The 25,381-nt window shown below is 34.7% G+C and overlaps 1 protein-coding gene across 1 annotated transcript in view; it reads right to left on the reverse strand.

Annotated features, from left to right (window-relative positions):
- LOC118184773 (neprilysin-2-like) overlaps positions 1 to 25,381 on the reverse strand; it is a 105,508-nt gene that overhangs the window by 21,340 nt on the left and 58,787 nt on the right. The window contains exons 11-16 of the mRNA XM_085810049.1: positions 25,303 to 25,380; positions 25,102 to 25,202; positions 20,254 to 20,318; positions 17,684 to 17,735; positions 17,459 to 17,526; positions 3,834 to 3,949 (exon numbers count right to left, since the gene is read on the reverse strand). Of these exons, the coding sequence (XP_085666175.1) occupies positions 3,834 to 3,949; positions 17,459 to 17,526; positions 17,684 to 17,735; positions 20,254 to 20,318; positions 25,102 to 25,202; positions 25,303 to 25,380 (480 nt within the window). The remainder of the gene's footprint in view (positions 1 to 3,833; positions 3,950 to 17,458; positions 17,527 to 17,683; positions 17,736 to 20,253; positions 20,319 to 25,101; positions 25,203 to 25,302; position 25,381) is intronic.

Here is a 25,381-nt window from a genome sequence, read left to right on the forward strand (position 1 = left end):
TATTGCAACCAAAGTACGAGGTACACATCTACATGTTATAGCAGTCCTATATACAAAATTTCAACGTTCTGAGGCTACTCGTTTTTGAGTTAGGCGAGATACGTACGTACGCACGTACGTACATACGTTCGTACAGATGCCACGAAAAATTCTCTTCAGAATAAATTTTAAAGCAGTTTTATAATTTTTTTGAAGGAAAAGAGTATTTTATTCTGTCCTTATCTACAGATATCACGCAAAAACATCGTTAAATTGCATTCGATATCGGTCAAAATGGATATTTTCGTTAAAATATGCTGCCTGAAACTTTCGCGATTACAATACTTCCTTTTTACTTCGTACAAGGAAGTAAAAATGAAGAATGTCTGATGAGCTATTTGATACAGCCAGACGTGATCCCACATTTGTGTCAAAGATTATTATGATTTTTTCTTGTTTCTGTGAGTGAAAAGATGACAGAAAAGAAAGCTTTACAAACATTTTTGCAGACATCCAGCGGGCTGTGACAAATGAGCGTGCAAGTATCGCAGTTGAAGATTTCCCTGCTTGCTTCCAAGACCTCCGGAAACGTTGGCAGTTGTGTATAGAAAGCCAAGGAAACTACTTTGATAGCAGCTAGGACCATTACTTGGTAGATGCAATTTTCTATGTTTTACGACCTCTGTACTGGAACTTCTAACGAAGGATGTATATATAGAGATATGACAAAGATGGACAAAGTAGACAAATGCCTTGCTTTGCAGTTTAAAGTGCGAAGGAAGTTTCAATAAATACAGCTCGTTTAATTTTTCGGTTCCAGCTATTAATTAATGGTAACTGAAATCAATCTGCATTTATTGCTTGAAAGTGTCGCTTAGTTTGCTAATTAATAACAGAATAAATTTGAAAGGAAAATTAAAAATCTTACGTTTTGTGTAATACTTAATACACTGAAAATACACTTAAATGCTTAGCACACTTTATACATATTTAAAAGTATTTTAATTTGGAGAGTGGCGACATATATCTCTTAAATCCCCGAGTTTGTTATTAAATTTTTAACAAAAATAAATATATTACGTTTCCCGTGGCAACATAATTCTTTTACATCAATCAGTTTCCGGATTAAATTTGAAACTTAAGTATATTATGCTTTGTAGAGCGGCAGCAAAACATTTTATATCCATAAGTTTCTTAATCAAAAATTCACATTAAATTAGCGCAAAATATGTATATAAAGAGTATGGACTCCTTGGAGTTGTTCTTGAGAAAACTTATGCAGACATTAACCTCCCTCATGTTTTAAAGATCAAGTTTGAAAAGTGTCGTAAAAATCAGAATAAAACTGTAGATTTATATGAAATACAAACAAAGGAGTTATTTATAAAGGTTCTAGGTTTTTTAGTATAAAATTGTTTCTTGTAACTTTATAAGGATTATAATTTATTATGTTTATAATATAGTTATTACATTTAATTTTTTTATATTTATGGTTTTGGATTTGTGTTCATTAATCCTTTGAAATTTCTTTTCCATTTGGTATTGCTTACATGGGGTTTAAAAAACGTTTAGAAAAATTATGATCTATATCTTACTTATGATTTCTATATATACATATATACATACTGATACATGTAAATACATGCTTATGTGTTAAGCTACACACACACACATATATATATATATACACTCTTAGACAAAAAAAAAAAAAAAAAAAAAAAAAAAAAAAACGACGCACCGAGAAGATATAAAGAAAATTGGACACAAATTGATATGCATACAGGTTTCGACGGAAAATTCAAAATTTTACATTTTGGCTGCCAATGAATGAACGGTTGTCTCTACAGCGCATCTGATCTGCGCAACTTGCAGGATATTTAAGAGAAATTACGATTCCAAGTCATAAATTCTTCACGAATTTCATTCTGTGTACTCTGGTAGACAGTAACTATGCCTGGCATACAGGTGCGCGAACGATATGCGCAGATGTCAGAATTTGAGAGAGGTCATGTAGCTGGCTCAAAGAAGCTGGTTGGTCTTATCGGCGAATAGCTCAACAATTGAGCTGGAGCGATGCCACTATTAGACGATGTTGGCAGGAATGGGTGAACCATGGCCGCACACAGCGTCAAGAAGGAAGCGATAGGCCTACAGAAAAGACAGAACGTGAAGACCGAGCAATTGTCAGAGCGGCACTCACAGCCCCAGATGCATCATTATCATCGATTGTACATGCAACTAGTACTTCAGTGACCGCAAGAACCATTCATATACGGCTCCCAGAAAGCGGGCTGAGGTCACGGCGCCCCTTGCGCCGACTACCATTGACCTCTGTACAACGTCAAGTCCGTTTGAAATGGTGTCGGGCTCATTCGCACTGGAATGTTACTGACTGGAGTAGAATAGTCTTTAGTGATGAGCCCCGCTTTGAACTGAGCCCCAATGACCAGCGAAGGTGAGTCTGGAGACGCCCAGGAAAGCGGCGTGATACCAACCTGACTGTCTTCCGGCAGACAGGCCGACAACCAGGAGTGATGGTCTGGGGTGCCATTTCATTTCATAATAGGACCCCCTTTGGTTGTCATACGCCGCAACTTTACAGTACAGCGTGTACGTCGACGAAGTTCCAAGGCCCGTTGTGTTCCTCTTCATGTCACGCAACCCTGGGCTTACATTTCAGCAAGATAATGCCCGCCCCCACACTGCACATGTTTCTACTGCTGGCCTTAGTGCTTGCCAAACATTATCTTGGCCAGCAAGGTCACCGGATCTCTCTCCTATTTAGCACGTTTGAAGCATTATGGGCAGGGCCCTCAAACCAGCTCGGGATGTTGACGATCTAACGGGCCAGCTGGACAGAATTTGGCACGATATTCCTCAGGAGGACATCCCCAACATATATCAATCGATGCCAAGCCAAATAACTGCTTGCATATGGGCCAGAGGTGGACAAACGCGTTACTGACTTTTTCACTTTGTGAAGCTCTATCACTTTAATAAATCATCCAATTTTTCTCAAACTGTAATAATTTCTTTTTCTGTTTTTTGTTTTACATTACTTCTACCAATTTTCGCCCCATTCGGATAACTCCTTCTTGGTGCGTCGTTTTTTTTTGTCTAAGAGTGTATATATATATATATATATATATATATAGTCTAAGAGTGTATATATATATATATATACACTCTCTCTCTATATATATATATAGTTTAAGAGTGTATATATATATATCATACTATATATATATTCATATAATTAAAAGCTAGGTCGCAAGTACAATATTAAAAAGACCAAGTTGGTTCAAAAACTTTTTGTGCAACATGCTGCAAAACCAAGGAAATGAGAGCATTGTAGTGAGCTCGCCAAAAAGTCACCAGGAGCCGTGGCCGTAAGAAAAAGTTCAACACAGTTTTTCAAAAAAACAATGCCCCGAAGGGCGAAAAACCAGGTCACACGCGAAATAAAATGCAAAATATAAAACACAGTAAAACACAAATCGCTGAAAACAAGCCAATGGCAAAAAATACAACAAAAAACCCATCGATGCGACAAGTCAAAACACACAAAAAACAATCGATGGAATAAGTCAAAACAAATAAAACAAATAAAAACGTATAAAAAACAAATAAAAACGTATAAAAAACAAATAAAAACATATAAAATATGTATATATATATTCATATAGTGTATATATATATATATATATATAATTAACAAGTAAGTTAGTTAGTAATATATATATATATACACTCTTAGAAAAACATCATATAACATCTAAGCATCCTATAATACAACATAATATGCCTCTGTATTCTCCATGAGCAAGAAAGAAAAATGCTTTAAAATATCTTACTTTCTTTCCATTTTCTGCAACGTAATTACTATACTGTTCTTTGAGACACAAAAGTTTGTTTTGAAAAATATCTTTTGACCAGTCGCCATTTTTACCAGTATAGTCAAGCTGTTGAACTGCAATGCAAATAATACTTTCGTTATGATATGAAATAAAGACAGCAATAACTCGTATATTTCACTTCATAAATAATCCAGGCCAAGGTATCTCTGAGTTAAATCAGTTATAACAATATAATACATTTTATTAACTTCGAACCTCCATTGAAATCAAGAATTCTTTCAAACTTCACAAAATACGAAACATAAATGAGAATAAGTATAAGTACTGCATGTGTATAAGTAACGCTGGCATACTATAACAACAGGTAGCTGTTTTCAAATGCATGTATAAACAAAGCATTTAACTTTGCATCTTACGAAATCAAGCTGAGATCTGTTCACATGAAGTGCACGTCTGGACTACTTTATAATTTATCGATACTGGATAAATTAATTAATCAGTAAACATTGCATGTTAACAAAAGGGATAGATAAGAAATTAATTTTTTAACCATAAAATTCACGCAAAATTTGATTATTTAAAATATATATCTATGCCTGGGGGCACCCCGTTGCTCTGGGTTAAAATCTGGCCTAACAAGCTAGTTGCGAAAAATGTTTTGTAGTTACCCCTATGTGTAACATGAACGGTTAGATTTCCTTAAAACGCCTCCGCGAAGAAATCTTACCTCCTGAGCAAATGGCTTTCGTATTCTACGGGTTCGAAATTGACTGAATGCGCACATTACCGATGAAAGCTTTATGAATTTATTTTCCAAAAACACACTACAATTCTGGAACATTTCACAAAAGTACTTCTACAGCTCTCCTCAGTATAACAGAGCACAGTAGTTACAATTTCAAACTACTAAGAAGGTTAATACAAGACAATGCAAAGTGCATTAAAGAACAAAAGCTCGCGCGGTTACCTCCCAATACTCTTCAGCTAAACTGAAAATTGACCGTTGATTGTTGCTTTGAAAAATCCATGCAACTAGTTGGTTTTCTCCTGAATTTGGAAGAGTTCTAAATCGTTGGCTTTAAGCGCTAAACTCCGCCGTAATCAGCGAAAAAATTGAACCGTATGGAAAATTACCGTGGCTACTATAGCATTTTATTCTTCGACTCCATTGAAGAAATAGACCTACACCAAGCTGGTTGAAAACTGACGCTCGCTCCGGTCTTATAGGTATAGCCTTCGCGTCCGCTAGGGAAATTCGCAGTAGCTTGTATTTCTCGAAATTACTGGAAGGCATACAGTTTTAGAAGTACAAGAACCGGATCAAAATGTCGCCAAACGTGGCATCTTTTGGCAATGAGGTTAAATGGACTTTACCTTGCAACCATATTTTCTCAGCGATGCTTCAAACTCTGATACTTTTCATGCTACATGATACAGGATATTCTAATATTTACATAGTGCATTCTCACCAAAAATTATTTACATGTATGTAAACCTCGTAACAGTATGCTTTTCATATTTAAATGTTTCTAAATCATAACATAATAAACAACTACGGTCTGGTATAATGAGAAAACATTCAATAAGATATTTCTTACTGACAAACATCTGCCTTAGGGCCAAATGGTGTCCTTCCAATTCCTTAATGCGTCCCGCTATGAAGTTCCGTGCAATGAAATTTTCGACTTTTTCCTAACCAATTCTGTACGCAGCAGCAGGAGTGCGAGTCTATTTTTATAGTGTATATAATCATGACAATATAAAAGCGATCAACCTAAGCTAAGAACACTAAAACATTTTATATTTCATTGGTTGATTCGCATACAGAGCTCATTTGACCCCGTGTCCACAGTCTGGAGCTTATTTAAGGTAACAAATATGAAATTAAGTACATTAATTTAAATTGTAACTAATTTAAATTGTACTATTTTAAATTGTAACTAAGAAACAAAAATGCTACCGGGAGAGAACGCTAAATGTGCTAGAAGGCATGCAGTCATGTCGAAGAATATAACCCTGTCATTTCTAGAAACTTTTATTTAGAAATTAAACAATAAAATATGAATATATTTTTTGATAAAAAAGACTGACCATAAAAGAAAATTTAGGCAACGAACATTTCATCCCTAAATTTTTTTAAAGAAAAGAGCACACCTTTCGATACCAATAAGGAGAAGGAACTTATTTTTTCCGTATTTGTAATTAATTTCTTTAAAAAACTATAATTATTTTTCAAATATCTACCGGGGAGTGGTGGGTCCTCCCTATCTCAGCCTGGAAACAGGCACTGCTGAACCTAGTTTACTGTGAAGCTTCCGTCCTGTTTTGAGGGAAAATCATTAAGGCAACAGCCTGAGAGTCTCCAATCCATCTTTCTCTACAATCAACTTCTCGAGACGACTTTTGGCTCACCGTGTATTCTGAAACTGAAAGCAGGCCCCTCAGTATAGCAGTCAGAGAAACTGTACCGGCTGGGCGTCCTGGAAAAAGGTACAGGAAGAAACAAAGTCGGCACTTGTGCAGTTCCAATGTTATTTTAGGTAACGAGCCTTGCTAACTGCTCGAGAAACCACACCAAGGGAACTGACAGCCCCGGGCACGATTTCCATTCTCGAATGTCCAGCCAACTAACATCGGCCCACAAAGAACCTCCATCCGGGTCCCCGGTATTTATATCACCACCAGAAGAACAAGGCCTTCTATCTGCTGTGAGCGACATCACTAGCAGGAGAACTAGTATGATTTTAGATTTTGGATCTGTACTATCACTTCTCCCTTTCCGGTTTCCCAGTAGAATGCAAATTTGGTTGCCGTGTATTTAAGGTGAGGCTTTTAGATTGCACGACAGTGTGTGCTCTGTCTCTTGTGGCCCCGTTACTAGGTTGCTATTTTAGATAAGAATTCTTATATTCCCGCCTTGCATTATAATCGCCGATATTTGAATTCCATGTCGGTTTAATTCTGAGACAACTTCGCATTAAAGCCATAGCCAACCACTCATGAAAGCACAAATCGTGCCTTTTGAAGAACGCTTTGCAGAACCTTTCTTATCTGTTCTTACTTGCTTTTGAATAAAGGATTTTTACATTCATGTTTCAGTTGTTACTAAATTTAGCGATAAGTATCTTAACGTCTTCCAAGGGCTTAGAAAGTTTGGATGATAGTGAGACAAGTTAAACTTCACAAGGATTTACAAGTATTATTTGATGATTGTTGATGATCTGCTGGAGAAAGACTTATATCTGTTGTATACCTAACTGCACAAAAAATTACACAAAAGTTTAAAAATTGGACTTGTTTTCATCTCCAAAATCGGATTTATACAAGAAATAGATTCATCAGCAGAATTTCAATGCATTAAAACATTCTAAGAATAAGGTATTTATAATATCAGGATAAATTCCTATATACATATTCATAATATCAGGATAAGATCTTTTTCATAAAAACGTCAGTTTTTTAATCCTTTATGATATTGTCATTGAAAATGATGCTATAATAAATATCCTAATTCATGAATTAAAAACCAATTTGTACCTCTTGATAATAAAACAATTAGGTCTTATTCTATATTTTAATTCTTAAACTTCAGTAATATTTTGAATTCAATAAAATCTGAGATTAAGTATATGTTAACAAATAAGTATAAAAATTTATTTAAATCTGTAATGAAATATATTGTTAATTAAAATATAACATTTTGTTTGATAATATATAAGATGGAATTCATAAATGTTTAACGAATACTCGTAAGCTTTTCATAATATCAGGATAATAAGAATACTTCCTGGAATTCAGCTTGTAGGGTCTACTTGTATAACTTCTAAGTTAGAAATGTAAGAGTAGTAACTGCGCAGAAGAAGGGTTAAAAGTACTTTTTATTAACTCTTTAAAATTCACAGTGCATCAACTCGATGCTAATACACTACGCCTCCGTTCTGGAATTAACAATTAGGGGAAAGAAGGCTTATATGAGAACTTAAAATTAAACTTGTTAGTTAAAACAAATATAAATCCTTAGAAGCTATATAGCATTTTCCAGTTCCATAATTTTATTCCTGAATAGAAACCTAAGCCCTTCCTGTATTTTCTGCAACAAGGCCTTAGGTTGCTGCAGAAAATATTTGCATTTTCATATTACATTATCTATTTGTAAGAAATTCTTATGAATCTATAGTGGCAGTTGATATTGAATTTGCTTTCATTCTTAACTTGGGGAAAATATTGCGTTAAACCAGCTTTTCAAAGATGGAAATTTTGATGAGAAACAGGAAATTCTTCAAAAATAAATCGGTTTGTCCAAGGCTTTGAAAGGAGGCTTTACTTTGACAACTGCCTGACTGCCCAAAATATTTATTAAGTTAATCTTCAGCTTCTAGAGAAAAGCGCTGATAAGAGCAGAGACAGATCTAATAGAAAAATATACAGTTTGCACTTATATTACCAGTAAAACAATGTATGATAAGGAAATAATATTTTTACACAATTTTAATTTCTATTGCGCCTAACTTTTATGCAACTTTTAGGTTATTTATTTATAACCTAAAACATTTATGCAATTTAATTGTTAATAAAACTATTTATTTATGACGATAAAAAATAATTTTACACAGTTTCAATTTCTATTGCGCATGAAACTTAAGGAACTTCTTAATACTTCGGTAATTATTTTCAAAGATGATAAGTACTCTTTTTATTATCGATACTCACTTTGTATCGATTATCGAAGCTTGTGTAATTATTATTATCTTACTTTGCAGCTATTGCGCAAGTATTAGAATATCTTCATTTCGAACTAATTTAAGATCATACGACATTATATATATATATATATATGTATATATAAGCAATGTTTCTACAGTAATAAATGATGTAAATAGCTTTTATGTAATTTTAGATACTTTATGACGTTGCGCGCCTCCAACTTGCACGCAACCAAGAGGTGACTGTGAAAACTTGTATAAAAGATAGAGCCTTGTGAAGGGTTTAAGTCCCTTTTTATTCAACGTAATAAATTACAATTGCGTGCTCTTGACGCTCACAGACTGTGCCAACTTGCAGTCAAATAAAAATAATAACCTGAAAAGAAAGTAAAGACAAGATTCTAACTACGAGGCTCTCTAAAATAACTAACTCACCGCGTTTTACAATACCGCTGCTAATTCAGCAGACTTGAAGCTCACTGGAACGATTACCACTACTTCCCGCCAAGCACATAGGCCGCAATGCGGGGTTCTTCAATTCTCGCTAACTACCTTCGCGCTCGCTAAGTAAGAATATCACACACCGAACTCGTTTCCTTCTATTTAAATCAGAATACTTCCGCTGATAATTTGAATCCTTGCGCGTTCTACTAAAATTTACATATTCTGGCATTGGCAGTTCCAGGGGAAAGTAAGGCTTGACAGGAAAGATAGTTTAAACGTAAAATAAATGTTAGTTAAAATAAATATAAACCCTACATTTGCCGCTGCCAGAATTTGGAAAACTTGGAAGCAGGTCCTACAAACGACCTGTTGTAAGTTTCTCTAATTCTGAACTAACTGGCGAGAACCTCGTTTACACAAAAAAATCTTAACAATTATATACTAAAATTCTGTTGCTCGTTATAACTTTCTTCTTACAGCAACTTTTCCTGGACTTCATCAATCAATCTTGGTCTTTCCTTCCAGCATCTGGAAGGAATAAGTATCAGTATCTTTCTAAATACATTATAATTTACACTTTCTTGACACAATAAATTTTTGTTTTTAAACGATTCGTTTTTCTTAGTTATTGCTTACTTCACATTCATTCAATTTTTCAAGCATTAATTTAACTTTACCCTGGCTCTCCACCGTGTGTGGTGTCAAACGGGAATATTCGTATTTTAGTCTTACAACACTTCCCCTAACCACCATGATTTGTTAGAATTCAACGACCAAATAGACACACCTTACTCGACATTCTACAACTCAATGAGCTACTTTAATATTCTTAAAAATTCAAATGTAGGTGGAGAACCCTACAAAACACATTCATTCTAACTTCCACCTCATTCATCTTTAAACATGCAGGCTTTCGCTCTAAAGCATGACTTTACAGTTTAATACTTAAATTTTGACTTCATTGCTTTTAAGCATTCACTTTTAGCATCTACAATTTTATGCTTCTAGACTAAATTCTACTTTTACATAACCTTCAAGGATTTACGTACATTTACAAAATTTTAATACATATGCTTTTTACAATTTACCATAAAATGAATAAGAGAAAATAAATTTTTACTTTACTCATTCTTCGCCAAGCTGGCGGCACTGAAAGTAAAATTCTTATTAATACAAGAATACGAAGTTATTTTTATCTTCGGCCAAATTTTGGCTTTAACAGAATTAGTCTTTCGACCAACAGAAAATGCTTGTTTTTAGCTTTTACACTTAAAGAAAATAATACTTTTGCCTTAGCTAAATAAAGTAAAACAAAACCGAGTCTCAACCGAGACATATTGATTTTCGTCAAAACATAGAACTTCGTACTTATGCATAACATTTCGGAACAAAAGAGAAAAAAAAATTATAGAAGGTTTTAACTTATCTTTGAGTTTTCGATGCTTGAAACTCCGTCATTCGTTTTTGGCAGGATTGGTCCCAAGTTAGAGGTTTCATGGATGTTAATTTTCTCCTTACTGATCTCCGAGTGTCGTCCACGTTGCTTTTTCTTTTGCGTCCTCTACATGCTGGCCTCTTGGCGGAGTAATCGTCTGGTTGTTGACCTTTCCGTTTCTCCCTGGGACGGCTGGTCTTGGCGTCCTCCGGTCTGGAGTCCTTCTTGAATTTCTTCTGTTCCTCGTATTTTTGTGCCTCCTGTTGGCGCTTCAGTTTCCGGAACGGCGGCCTTGCTGGCACCTGACTCTGTGGCCTAGTGCGCGTTCTCCTTGATGTGTAATTTCTCCTGCCATCCTTTGTAGGTGGTGTTTTTCTCTTTACCACGGTTTCTTTACTCGGTTCATCTGTATTTTTGTTTTTCTTAAACGCTGGAGTTTGAAAATTATTTTTTCTTTTTGATACCGACGTCCGGGTTGTAGAAGTGCTAGGTCTCTCTTCAGTTCTCTGTTTCTTGGGTGGTGGAATAGTTGTTGTAGTCTCTGGACCTACTTCTTCGTTTAGACTTGAGTCCTGCAAGAAACTTTTAAGGATTTCAAAATCATTTGGATTATAGTATTTTTTCACCTGGTCGGGACTTGCTTTACAGATTTCCCCTCTCCCGTTCTTAAGATATAAGACTACTCCTTTGATTTCCTGAATTACATAGGGACCTTCAAACTTTGGAGCTAGCTTTGCCATAAAATTGTCTGGGGCACTTGATAAAGAAAATTTCCGCTTCAATACTTTATCCCCAACTTTAAAATCTGCTTCACGGCGCTTTCTATCGTAATATAGTTTCTGCCTATTTCTTGCCGTATCCGAGCTTTTAAGCGCCTGATCAATTAGCTTTTGCACATCTTTTTGTTTAAACTCCTGCTCTCTTTGTTGCACAAAGAATAATTTATCTAAAGGCGTAATTAACTTTCTGCCTAAAAATAATTCTGCTGGAGTTTTTCCCGTAGTATCATGATGTGCCGTTCTTAAAGCATAAGCTAATTCATTTATGTAGCCATCCCAGCGCTTGTGATGTGTGCTCACGTAACTGCGAATTATTTTTACTATGTTTTTATTAACTCTTTCTGCTATGTTAGCCTGTGGTCTATACGGAACCATTTTGATATGGCGTATGCCAAGTCCATTGCATATGTTTTCAAATATTTGACTAAAGAATTGTTTTCCGTTATCGCTAATGACTTTTATCGGTGCACCGTATTTTAAAATGTATCTGTGTAGGAATGCATCTGCGACTGTTTTGGCTGACGCGCGTTTAAGAGGAACAATTTCTATCCATTTTGAAAAATGATCTACTATTACTAAAAGAAAACGATTTTTATTTAACTCGCTCTGGGGGAAGGGACCAAGGAGATCTATGCCTAAAATTTCATTCGGAAATGTAGCGCGAATGCTATTTAAGTACCCGGCCGGGCTGTAATTAATATCATTTATTAACTGACATTGATTGCAGGACCTGACATACGCCGTTACTATTTTGTATAATTGCGGGAAATATACCGCCTAGCGTACCCTTTTTATAGTCTTTCTGACCCCGAGGTGGCCCGCTGTTTTTTCTTCGTGCAATTCCTTCAAAATGCTTAATCGAAGCGAGGCTGGGATGACTGGCTTATACTCAAGATTTTCGTTTGTTGTTTTCGTATAGAATAATAAATTATCTATTATTTCATAGTTTTTTGCTCTATTTCTTATCGCATCGATATCTGTATGCTCAAAGCTTTCGGGGTCTTTCAAATAAGCATAGATATTTCCAAATTCAGATCAGCTTTCAGTTCAGTAATAACTGTATCTCTAGAATCTAAAATTTTTTAAGTCAACACAGCGCATTTAAGTTCATTTCCTTCATCGTCCAGTTTTATACGAGAAAGTGCGTCAGCTACATTGTTTTCCTTACCCGGTTTATATTTTATTGTGATATTATATTCTTGGAGTTTTAAAGCCCATCTTATTAACCTGGGCGTTAGGTTTTTTCCCGAGTAAAGTCTACCAACAGCCGCATGATCCGAAAAGACTGTTACTGGCGATTTGCCGAAATAAACTCGAAATTTGTGTACAGCCATTAATACGGCTAATGTTTCTCTTTCTGTAGCTGTATAATTCCTTTGTGTCTAATTCAATGTTTTACTAAAAAATGCCAGCGGATGGTTATTTTGCATAAGAATCGCACCCACCGCATAGTCTGACGCATCTGCTGCAATTTCCAGGTTTTCGTCCCCCTCAGGGAATTTTAAAACAGGGGCATTAATAAGCGCTTCTTTTAATCTTTCAAAAGCTGTGTTAGCTTCCGCTGTCCACGTAAATTTACTCTTTTTTCTTTTGATTACTAAGAGTAGTTCAACAATATTAGCGAAATCTTTTATGAAAGATCGATAGTAAGAACATAATCCAAGGAAAGATGAAAGTTTCTTGGCGGTGTTGGGCGGTGGGAAATTCTTAATAGCTTTTATTTTTGAATCTTGCGTTTCTATACCCTTTTGCGAAATTTTATAACCGAGATATTTAAGTTCTTTAGTTGCGAACTTGCATTTTGAGGCGTTAATTGTAAGACCGGCCTCTTTTAATAATTTAAAAACTTGTTCGAGGTCATTAATGTGTTGTTCCAACGTACTACTCGTTATAATTATATCATCTAGATAAATTAAAGTTGATTTTCCTAGGACAGGCTTTAGAACAATGTCCATAGCTCTCTGGAATGTTGATGGGGCCCCACACAACCCAAAGGGAATGCGTAAAAATGCATAAGTGCCCGATTTTGTTATAAACGCGGTTTTATGTATATCTTCGGGTCTCATAGCTATTTGATAGTAGCCAGACGTTAAGTCCAAAGTAGACATATATCTTGTCGATTTGATCTGTCTAATGATCTCGTCTATAACCGGCAAAGGGTAAACTGGAAATTTGGTAATACTATTTAGTTTTCTGTAATCAATAGCAAACCTCCAAGCCCTTTTATCCGAAGGAGGAAACTCGTTCTTTTTCCTACATAGTACGACTGGACTCGCGTACTCACTATTTATGGGCGTTATTATTTTTTCTTTAACATCTCCTGAATATGTTCTTCGATGATTAAGTCTTTTTGTTTATCATAACGATACGGTTTAGTCCTACAAGGTTTTTCGGCATTTAATTGAATCTTGTGAGTCACGATTTGGCAGTTTCCTGGTTTTTCTGAAAACAAATGAGAAAAATTACTCACCACTTGCTGTATTGCTTTACTTTCATGGTCATTCAGATGGCTAAGGTCCACTTCAGGTGTCTCCACAGGTTCCACCACCCTTTGGTCCATCTCCAACACCACGGAACTATCTTGAAAATTTAATTTGGCCCTCGCGGCCCTTAAAAAGTCCATACCTAAAATAAGAGAGTGTTGCAGGTCTTTCACCACAAAAATTAATACCTTGAGATTTTCCTCTTTTACCTGTAATTTAATGATAATTTCCCGATGCAGTGACATGTTTTTCCTTGCGCCGCTATAATTTCCGTATTTCTGGTTTTAAATAATCGTATCCTATAAAAATTCTTTTTGAAGAAATTTTCACTCATAAAATTTCCTTCTGCTCCTGTATCGATGAGGGCTTCTACTGGTACATCGCCAACCAGGACTTGTATAATTGGTAGCTGTGAGTTTTTTACGATGACCGTGTTTAAATGTCTATTTGAGGGTTTTTTTAAAACTTCCGGGGTCTGGACCCTCCCTTTCACAGGGCCCTCTACTTGTTTAAAGCTTTCCTTTCAATCTGTGTCTTCTGGGTACGCGGATGTTTATTTTCAAATTTTCTTTTTGGGCCTTGACCTTCGAGTTTCGATGCGTTAGCTTGATAGTTCTTTCCCCCATAAGAGCGATTTCCATTTCTGGTTTCCTCCTTCCTTCGGGTACTTTGAGAATATGTTTCCCCTCTCGCTTTTTACGCTATTCTGCGATTTTGAAACTTCACCGCCAATTCGAAAAGTTCCTGCAATGTGCTTGGGTTTCTAATTTCAAAGTAGTCTTGAACAGCGGGTAACAATCTTGGTAATATTATTTCAATAATCTCCGCATCGGGTTTTTTTCCATACAGCATATCCGTTAGCTTGATTTTTCGTAGAATAAAGTCCGTCAATTCTGCTGTATCCCGTTGGTAGAAACTATATAGTTCGGCTTCCAGCCGTGCGCGATCTTTCACTATGGGGAAGGCCTTTACTAACGATTTTTTGAAATTTTCAAATGTATATGTCTGGCTTGCAAATTCCCCTAATAAAAATTTACCTATATTTTTCCACCATAGCGCGGCCTGTCCTCTTAGTGCTGATGTGGCGATGGCAACTTTTTGTCTTTCAGGCACAGGGTAGAGCTGAAAGTGGTTTTCTAGACCTTCGAGAAATTCCGCCACCGAATTTTTTCCGTCGAAATGGACGTTTGGCTTGATTGATGCTCTCAAAGTCTGGACCAGGTATCCAAATCCTTCTAACTGAGTTGTCATTTCTTGGTGTTGTCCAGCGGCTTCCATCCAATTTTCGGCCATTTCAGTTCGATAATTGTTCGGGCGCCAATATAACGTTGCGCGCCTCCAACTTGCACGTAACCAAGAGGTGACTGTGAAAACTTGTATAAAAGATAGAGCCTTGTGAAGGGTTTAAGTCCCTTTTTATTCAACGTAATAAATTACAATTGCGTGCTCTTGACGCTCACAGACTGTGCCAACTTGGCAGTCAAATAAAAATAATAACCTGAAAAGAAAGTAAAGACAAGATTCTAACTACGAGGCTCTCTAAAATAACTAACTCACCGCGTTTTACAATACCGCTGCTAATTCAGCAGACTTGAAGCTCACTGGAACGATTACAACTACTTCCCGCCAAGCACATAGGCCGCAACGCGGGGTTCTTCAATTCTCGCTAACTACCTCCGCGCTCGCTAAGTAAGAATATCACACAGGGGAAAGTAAGGCTTGACAGGAAAGATAGTTTAAACTTTAAATAAATGTTAGTTAAAATAAATATAAACCCTACAACTTCATTAAATATTTCCAAGCCGCAAGACAAAAATTTGTTTTTAAATGTTATAAGAAAGCTATTTCTGCGTTTAGAACTGTTAATAATGATGAGAGTGATAAGCAGAAAACTCTAACATTCATTATAGAACAACTTTCACATCTTATTTGCGAAAGGAAAGGTATTTTTTATTCATCAAATATCTACATTTGCTTTGTTGTTTTATATTCTCTTTGTCCCTATGCATAAAGTGTCCGACCTTACCTATCTGGAATTATTTCCTCTGAAAACATTACAAATCATGGTGGAGTGGTTGGTGCCTCCCACCCATCTCTGGTACCTGAGCAGCAGGCCTGGTTGGACTCTTAACTTTTCAGTGTGACAGGTGCTCCTGAACTGCGCTCTCACCTATTGCCAGCGGTCATATTATGAGCCTCTCTCTCAAGGAGGATACGAAAATCTTTGCCACATGCACTCCAAGGATATTACTCCAATCCCCTCCTGCTATCGTCATATAGGCTTTACAGATTGAAAGTAAAAAATAGTCTTTGAATAGTACGAGTATATAGTTTCCGCTTTTGCCCCTCATTTGTCTTCACGGCCCTAATGGCTGTACTGTAACCTATGATACTAGTAATGGCTGTGTTAAACAGTATTTTCTGCACATGAGGGCACCCAACCGTAGCGCTGCAAATTTTTAATATTGTTTCTAGCTTTATTTGATTCCTTTGGCATGTGTGTCCGATGGCTTAAAAATTGAGGTGACTGTTGACGTAAATGTTTAAGAATTTTTTTTTTATGTCAATGGAGATTTTAATTCTTTTATTATGTAACTAAAATGTAGGATTCTTTGTCAATTTTTATCGTGGCTTGCGAAATAGTATGGCTTTCGAATTATCTTGTGATATGTATAATTTGAATTTCTTATATTCTGCATTAAGTTCTGGAAGTGAAAGGCTTAACATTTGTAGAGACATTAGGTACATTTTTGGAAGCAGAAAAATTGAAAAATCAGCAAACGTCTTCGCCGGGAATCGAACCATGGACCTCTGGAATACCGACCCAGCGTGCAGAATCACTACACCACGACGGCACGCTAGGAAGGTGGGAGAAATAACTTATATACTCCCCCTTTTAAAGGGCGACTGAGCTTTTCAGGGGACCCAATCCTGGTTGAAGAGAATCATCATCCAGCACCCTTTTAGTTCGGACGCCACTGTAGAGACATTAGGTATTTTTGGAAGCAGGCAAGATGAAAAATGAGCAATCAACTTCGCGGGAATTGAACCACGAAGGTACGCTAGGATGGTGGGAGAAATACCTTATATACTCCCTTTTTTAAAGGGCAACAATCCTGTGTGTGAAAAAACATCATCCAACAGAATTTTAGTTCGGGCACCACTGTAGAGGCATTAGGAATTTTTTTGAACAAGAGAGATTGAACGCTAGGAAGGTAGGAGAAAAACTTTATACATTATCTTCCAGTATTTTTCTTGAATTTCCTTTTACGACCAACGCCGTGTCGTTGGCGAATGGAAAATATTAGCATGGTCAGGGAAGTTGCAATTAATAATCGTATTAAAGGTAAGTGTCCAGAAGGCATCGCTCAGACATGAACCCTGAGAGCATCCTGTAATGAATACTTTGGTAGTTATTTCATTGTGTATTAGGAAACATTTTCCATTTTTTTGAAATAGTCTTCTATTAGTGAGAATAGATTTCTTAGGCAGTTAGACTCTCTCAATGCCTACATAACCACTAGCCACCATAAGAAAGGTCGATGCATAATAGTGTTCTGTGCAGTCTCACAGCTTTCTTTTGTTGAATTGGTCTTATCACTACACCATTTGAATGGACAAAATCAAATTAATAAGATATAAAATTAATTTTATATAATAAGCGAAGTAAATTTCGTTTCTTAAATGTATCAGTCGCAAAAACATTTTAACCATCACTATAACAAAATAGCCCCATAAATGTTTAAAGTGACTATTTTCAAATAAACATATGCCTCACCTCCGTAATCGAATGCATGTGTTATTTCATGGCCGATGTAGTAACCTAGAGCTCCAAAGTTCAGATATCTGAAATACAATATATACGAGTATATCCGAATTATATCCAGATCAAAACAGTTTCTAATACTTGATGAATTATGTAAATTAACTCATAACAGTGCAAAAATTGTATTTCAAAGGAATTTAAATTGAATGTATTTAAAAAATTAAATTAATAACTTACTGTGGTTGGGCCTTGCTGAATAAAGGAAACTGTAATAATCCTGAAGGAAGCACTGTAAAAACAGTATTGCTGTTACAAAATAGTCTGAAATATTACTGTACATATTTGAGATGCGATCGGAGCCTTTGAAAAGGAAATGCATTAAAAATTTTATTTTTTAAGAATCACTATTTTGTTTCCAAAATTGTGATTAAATTGTTCGTAAAGACAGCAGTTTATCTCTAGACTACATATAAAAATAGTGATTTAAAAAATTCTGTTTACTTTGAAAGAACGTATAGCTCAGTAACTCAGAAGTCTTTTGATTAACTATGCATGGAATTGAATGGTTCCATAAAGTGTCTATATGATTAAGCAAAAAACGCATGAAAGATATTAAAAAATATGTGAAAACATCAAAAAAGACATTACATAAAATCCTTATGAATTTTTGAAATTTTGTAAGTTCATTGGCATGTCAATTATTAGATAATATTTGAACAGAAATGTTGAAACTGTCAGCTTCCAGTTATTTATGACATAACATTTTATTACTTCTTTGCTAATCTTGATGTTTTTAGTTTCGAATTGCTTCTTAAAACCATGGTAAAAAATACAGTAATGTTTCGGTGAAATGTGGTTTTAAAATTATTTTGTTCAATTTGTACAATTATTTTGTTCAGAGTTTAAAACTGATGTTGTAAGACAGTTTTTCAATTCATTCAGCTAAATTGAAATGAAAATATGTTCGACAGCTTAACACTTTACAGTTTTACTCGCGACAACAGCACCAAGAAAATGAATGCTACCGAATTTAAGCCCAACAACAACAGCATTAATAATAATAATAAAGAGAAAAAGAGGAAGGAAAATCTAGAAGAATTTTAGAATTTAACGTCGCACCAGATAATTTGTTCATTTGAATATCGCGGGCTACCAGCCTGCTCCTGCTAACACGTTTTTTGACTTTTCAGCTTTATAGTTAATCATAGCTTTCTTCATACTTACGCCACATAAAATACAAGAGCAAAACCACAAATATTTAAAAACAGCAGATTTCAAAACTTATGACAGAATGTTATGGGCTGCCTTACGTTTTTAATATCCGCTATATTTCTTTGAAAAATAGCCGCTCGAAAGGTCATTAGCCCAAAAGACCTATCATAAATAAGGGAAAAAAACTATGTATTTTATAAATATATGAATATTTTTATGAAATGACTAGTGTAATTTTATAAAAATATTTAATATTTCTAATTGGATATCTCATTGTTTTAACGCAGTTTTATTTATATCAATTGTAGTAAAAAGCAGAATAACTATTCTTGAGAACACTGTTTATTACTTTTAAATCACCCAGTTCATTTTCATTCATTCTCCCTGAACTGCAATGTAACACAATCACTCATCTGCTCTTGTTGCACTGTAAATAATTTTATTAATTTAAATAAAGTTGCTGCTTCTACACAGGGGAAAGCGTGGGACATATGCCTGTTTACCACTGTTAAACACCAGGTGTCCCCGTCTTCCGTCACCTGTCACCTCATTCATTCTCAGTTCATTCTTTTGAAGATTACTCAGTAATCTTCAAAAGTAGCAGAGTCTGTCGATTAACAGACTCGGCTATTTAAAGATAGATATTTTATTATTTTGCCGAATGGAAATAGCCTGGCGCACTGGAGATAAAAGTATTTTATTCCGGACAGTGTTGCTCCTTTTCGTTCAAAATTGCCAAGTTTGTCAAAAATTCGTAAAATTTGCGCAAAATGTGAAATAAATACAAAGAAAAATCGAGCTTTGGGCTTTGATGAGCCCATGCTCGGGTAGACGACTATGTGTATTAAAAATTCCTTGGCTCTGGGTGCCGTCGTATTTCTACAATTCTTTCGAGCTCTGCGCAACAGAAAATTATAATATTTACCACACCCTGTGATACTTCTTAAGCAATTTGAAGTAAACTCCAATGATGGAACACAGCAATAACTTTTATTTTACAATAAAAAAAATGGCGACATACAAATAAGAGAAGAAAAGGTATAAAAACTTATTTTAAAAAAATAATTACATGCTTCGAGAAAAATGCATACGGCTCTCGAGCTATGCGTTTCAATATTGCCAGTAACCTGTACATTATATATTATTCATCTATTTCAAATGCACGAGAGATTAATAACGATACTAAAGCTGTCACAACCACAACTACCTCCGAGAGGGAAAAATACCCACGCTTTTCACCCCTTCAATTAAACTAACCCATCTTGGCTCTCAGCCAAACTGCTCTCGCTACTGTGGTTAGACAGTACCGCTAGTTTAAAAAGTTAAAAAAAATAAAAATAATAACAATCTTAAGTAATGAAATTTTAACAAAAGTGACCCCCTCACGTTTTTTCTCGATATTGTAAAATTCAATTTTCTTTTAGTTTTTCCCTCAGCTTTTTTCCTTCCTATAATTTTGACTTTCTCTTAGTTGCGGACACACTGCTTCATTCACTTCACCTATTACTTATTTTAAGTTTGTCAATCATTTAAAATTGCTATTAATGCTTTAACTAGCATATGGCAGAGAAATTTAGCATAAAAAATCAGTTTACCAATTTTGTTTTTCGATTTCGAATAGGCAGCATTCACATCAGCTACGTTTACTCGTTCCACCCAGCTGGAAATAAATATGTACTGATAATTTAAAATGATAAGACACTGTTATATCTTTCAAAAGTAGTTTAAAGAACAGGTTTCTTATTTCTAATTTGCTTGCTTGAAAACTTTTCTTCTTAAAAGTTCAGTTGTTTTATACTATTTTGATAGTTTTATATTTTTGTAACTAATACTTTTTATAATAGAAGACGACTGTATTTACATTTAATAATAATTAACAGCCTGTTTTATTAGCAACTATTTAATTTAATGCTTGTTGAATAAAGGGATCTTATAGGAATTGTTGCTAATATATTTATCTTTAAATGTGCTGTCATACAGATAGCAAATTAAATTTTCCCTAGAAGACTGAAAACAAACTGAATCACTTTGGAAAGTTCTCTAGTTATAAGCCTGTACTGAAATATTTTATATTAAAGATTATTTAAATTTATATTTTGCACATTTGCATATGTGGTAAAAATGAAATAATTCAGCTTTCCTTTAAAGCATTAATTGAGTAAATTGAATAGTCGCGATATGTTTCATTGCATTAATTTAAATTCGTTTACATATCACCATTTCTGTAAATATGTGTTATCCATTCAAATTATTATAAAACATGAATTTTCATATCCCATCATTTCTGTGATACTACATTTTTGAAACTTATTACGCTATTTGTTGCAGTTTTTTCCCGAAGGTTTTGGCAGTATCTTCAATACTACCGAAACTAAAATGAATTCTTTAACATTCAGTTTGTACTATATAAGTTGCTTTCGCTCTGCAACGCGATTTCCTTTTATCTATCCGCTTGCCTGTCTAAAAAATAAACGAAAACTCGCTAACACGAAGCAGTATAAGTTCACGCGACAACCACTCCAACATGCGGCAGTATACTGTATTAACATGCAATATATGCATGTAGAAATATTAGAAATATTGTTTTAGTGATGAATCTTGTTAAATTAAATGACTCTTTGTGGAAAGATAATTTTGGTCTGTATATGTCCAGATGGATAAGACTACATTTGTCACAAAAGATTGAGCTGATGTCTGTCATTTATATTGTAACGCCTCTCTCGTTGTTAAATGATAAGAGAGATGAAGCTAAGTTTTCCAAGCCTATAGACTGTTATTTCGGAACTCATGATTTAAAGTCACTTCTGGCTTACCAGAAGTAATGACCTTAGTAACCACTGCTGTGGCAAATGGCCAAGCAATCTAATTTGCAAACACCCCTAGTACCTACTATGCGGTGATGGTGGTAAATGTTACGATTGTTAATGAGGAAAAAAATAGTTACGACTTCTAAGTGTCTGTCTTAAAGTAGTAGGTTAAAGAAATATCTTCCACATTTTTTACCTCCGATTCCACTCTAAACATTATTCAGAGCATAATAATATAGAATTTTATTAAAATCTGTGTGCCTCGCTGAAACTAGAATTCAGATTTTCTGTAAGCCGGACTTCTCGGCTACGTCATAAGATTATACGGAAGGGATGTCTCTATTTCTCCAGAGTTATCATTACATAATAATGGTTTAAGAGTTTTGATTATACATCACATCTTATGACCCATTAGCATGGCAAAATTAAACATGAAATAATATAACTCTAACACTGTGAAGATGGTTAGAATCAAAATTGTTAAGTAAAAATATATTTAATAGATAACCATTACTTTAACCTTCTCCACCAGAAGGTGGAACTATAGAGGCTACATCTCCTGACACTTTCGGAAACGCTTTTGTCCGCTACAAGGTTTTAAATTAATACGCTTCTTCATCACAAAGTATATATTTTCCAATATGTCTAACTTATTTTACAGTACCTCTCATAAACTGTATCTCTTTTTAGTACCTCTCAAAAAAGGATTGTTTCCCCTTGTACACAGAGTAATTATTGAATTTAAACCATCTTGAGCAGCCAATTAATATTTGGAAGTCTGCTGCATTTTTGCAAAAATATTCCAGTTTAATACTCAAACACAAATTCTTTGGTTTCATAACCTTATACATTTAATTATCTTTTATAAAAGAAAGCTATCTTGGTGTATATAATAGATATAAGTAAAAATGTTTGTTTATCCCATAGCATTATTTAAGCACGTGCCTCTCGAAACAATTGCCTTTAATAACTTACTGCTGAAATGTAAGAGTTTCTAGATCTAAAGGTAAATTATTGGGTGTACTCAAAAAATTATTGGTGGGTGATAGAGCATTTCAAGAGACCAAGTACACCAAAGTACCACATTTATTTAGCTCTTTAAAGTAGCAAGTCATAAGGAGCATTCTAAGACTTCTTTTGTTAAGTGAATTTCTTGGAGATGATTCTGTAGACCAAGCTTGTGATAGCATCGTCAAGTTGTGGAAAGATACACTTAATAATAGTAACATTAGCAGTCGGTTTCAAAAATTTCAAGGTGGATACACAAAGCATACCGAGCAGACGCTTTGAAATTTTGTAAGAGGTTTCAGATTAACCGCTAAATCAGAACGTAAAAAGTGAACCATATCTAACCATCCACAAACTAGCAGAAACATTACCGGCACACAGAAAAACAAGCAAAAGACGAATGAAAACTTTTGGTTTCAAAGTTCCATCAAGGAGTTTATAATATCTAAAGATGTCTAACTACTTAATAGAACTACTTGTACGTAATGGCTAACTTATACAGTTAACTAAACTGGTCGGTTAGTTATCGCCTTTCCTAATGCATACTATGGACACAAGACAGAGAGTAAAAGTTAACGACTTGTGGGATTTACGAATCAAATAACACAAAATAATTAGTTCAATTTCCTGGTGACAGCAGATCGTTGCAAATCTACGATATATTGGCTAGCTTACAATTCCGTCAAGCTCTACGGGATCTACAATACTGTCTGAGTCAGATAGACTACCAAACTAACTTTCAACTCTTAACAAATCCGACTAGCGTCAGATAACACATTCGACCAACAATTCCTGTACATATCAGCGGTTCTTTAGGCAAGCAGCAGCATCAGCGGCCAGAATTCTACTTAGAATCATCAGTTAAGATTTCCTCTGAACTTTAACCTACGCAGTTTGCCGTAATAATTTGCACAAACATCTGGACTGATTGAGTACCTAAACAAAACAATGCATAAAGGAAAGAAACTGCTAATAAAATTTAAATCTGATGTCACAAAGTTCTAATCAACTTCAAAGGAAATGAACTACTAATAAAACCTAAATCAAATATTTTAAAAGTTCTAACCGACTTTGAGCACAAATGAGAAACAAAGTAAGGAACCTGTGCACCTGTGCTTCTTCGCTTCATAGTACAAAACTAAATTATTTACATAACGAACTGCAATAGAATATGGGAAATGGATACTATATCATAGTTGTTGAAACTCTCACCGACAACCACGTGATTTGCGCATGCGCGCAGCAAGATGTAATTGTAAATTAAATAGCTTATTATCTTAGAAGCCTCTCTTTTTCCGTGAGTAGTGCCTTTTGATGAATGTAAATTAACATTCCCGGATACGCCTTTGGAACGAGAAAGAAAATCGACTAAAAGGTAAGTCTTTTTACCTTTTATTTTCTAAGAATGATTATGCTGTTAATCATATCATGAACATTACAATAGTGTTAGGAATTGAAGAGTATTGTTACGGAATTATGCTACCAACCTCAAAAGGGAGACTGCATTCCAGAATGATGCTGTTAAGAGAGTCATAATCCACTGGAATGTAACCCAACGATAGAATCTAGCCTCGATTAACAATAGTTGGACAATCTGAGAATAAAACTGACATTTAAGTGTAATTTTCATTAATCGCAAGTCGTTATCTTTTTTTTGCCATGTTTATACCAGACCTCGCGCTGATTTAATCATTCTGCAAAACCTACTGAGCTTTAGCTGGGAAATGCTAACTCACCTTGTGTATTCCATTGACCTAACCCCAATAGTTTACCATTTCATTAGATCATTATGTTGCACCTTTCTCTTGCCAAATCTTCGGTAATATAGAGAATACGAAAACATAATTTAACAGTTGTTTTTAATCTCACACAATAAAGTTTACTGATGTGACATAAGTTACAGAAAAGTTTACTGATTGCACAAACCAGTTTTAAAATAAATAGAGAATTTACTGAGTGCATAAACTTGACGCCATACAGTTACGCCAAGTTAGAGTTTAAAAGTAATACTAGCAGTTATGTTAAATGATAATTATTTTATCTTTTGTGCTTCCGTCTTTATTTTTTGGCTAAGAAAGAGGCAGAACCTTTACACAAAGATAATACACTTTATACAATTGTTTACCCTTATACCCAAGTTTTACAAATTTAATATTCAATGTCGGACTCTTAAAATTTCATAATGTCGCCTCATATGAATATTGTATAAGGTACTTGATTTTTCTCAAAGAGTTGATTATTAACAAATTAAGCTGTTTGATGAGAATATTAATTTACACAATTAAAAAAGTTTTATATCTGATAAGTAAAACAAAATAAACTGCAACCTAGACTCCTTTTACTGATAAACAAGAATATACAATTTTACGATGGGAGAATTCTGGACGGCTTACATTGCGTAAATGGTTGAAATTAGGGAAATTTTAATCATAATTATCACTTAGAGAATTCCATTCTGTTCATGAATCTGAGACCAGCTAATAACAGATCCACAGTTTTAAATTACAAATGTTTTCTACACAGGGTTTCCTAGTTTGAAATCTTTTATTTTAAAAATATTCATTTTAATAAAATATCAATAAGTTAAGTCAAAATCACGAAGCTGTCAATAATTAAAATATTACATACTCATTTTTTGGGATAGGTTTCCGAAGCTGAGAGAAGGTATAGTCAGTCTTCAACTTGCGCAATTTTAGTGTATTATTGAAATAATCTCTGTCAAGTACTAGCTGAAAAAAAAGGTATATTGGGAAATATTTCTACCGAAAGAAATTCAATTTTTATGTTAAACATTTTGTAAAACTCATGAATAAATATCAAAGTACCTACATTTGCATACGTATCAGAGATGTACGAGTCATTCAAAAGCTCTTTCGGATATCCAATATTATATGTCATGGAATTTGGC

This window comes from Stegodyphus dumicola, chromosome 2 (genome assembly GCF_044657685.1).
Source record: "Stegodyphus dumicola isolate Sdum_Otavi_A_Nest chromosome 2, ASM4465768v1".
In the NCBI taxonomy this organism is placed as follows: Eukaryota; Metazoa; Arthropoda; class Arachnida; order Araneae; family Eresidae; genus Stegodyphus; species Stegodyphus dumicola.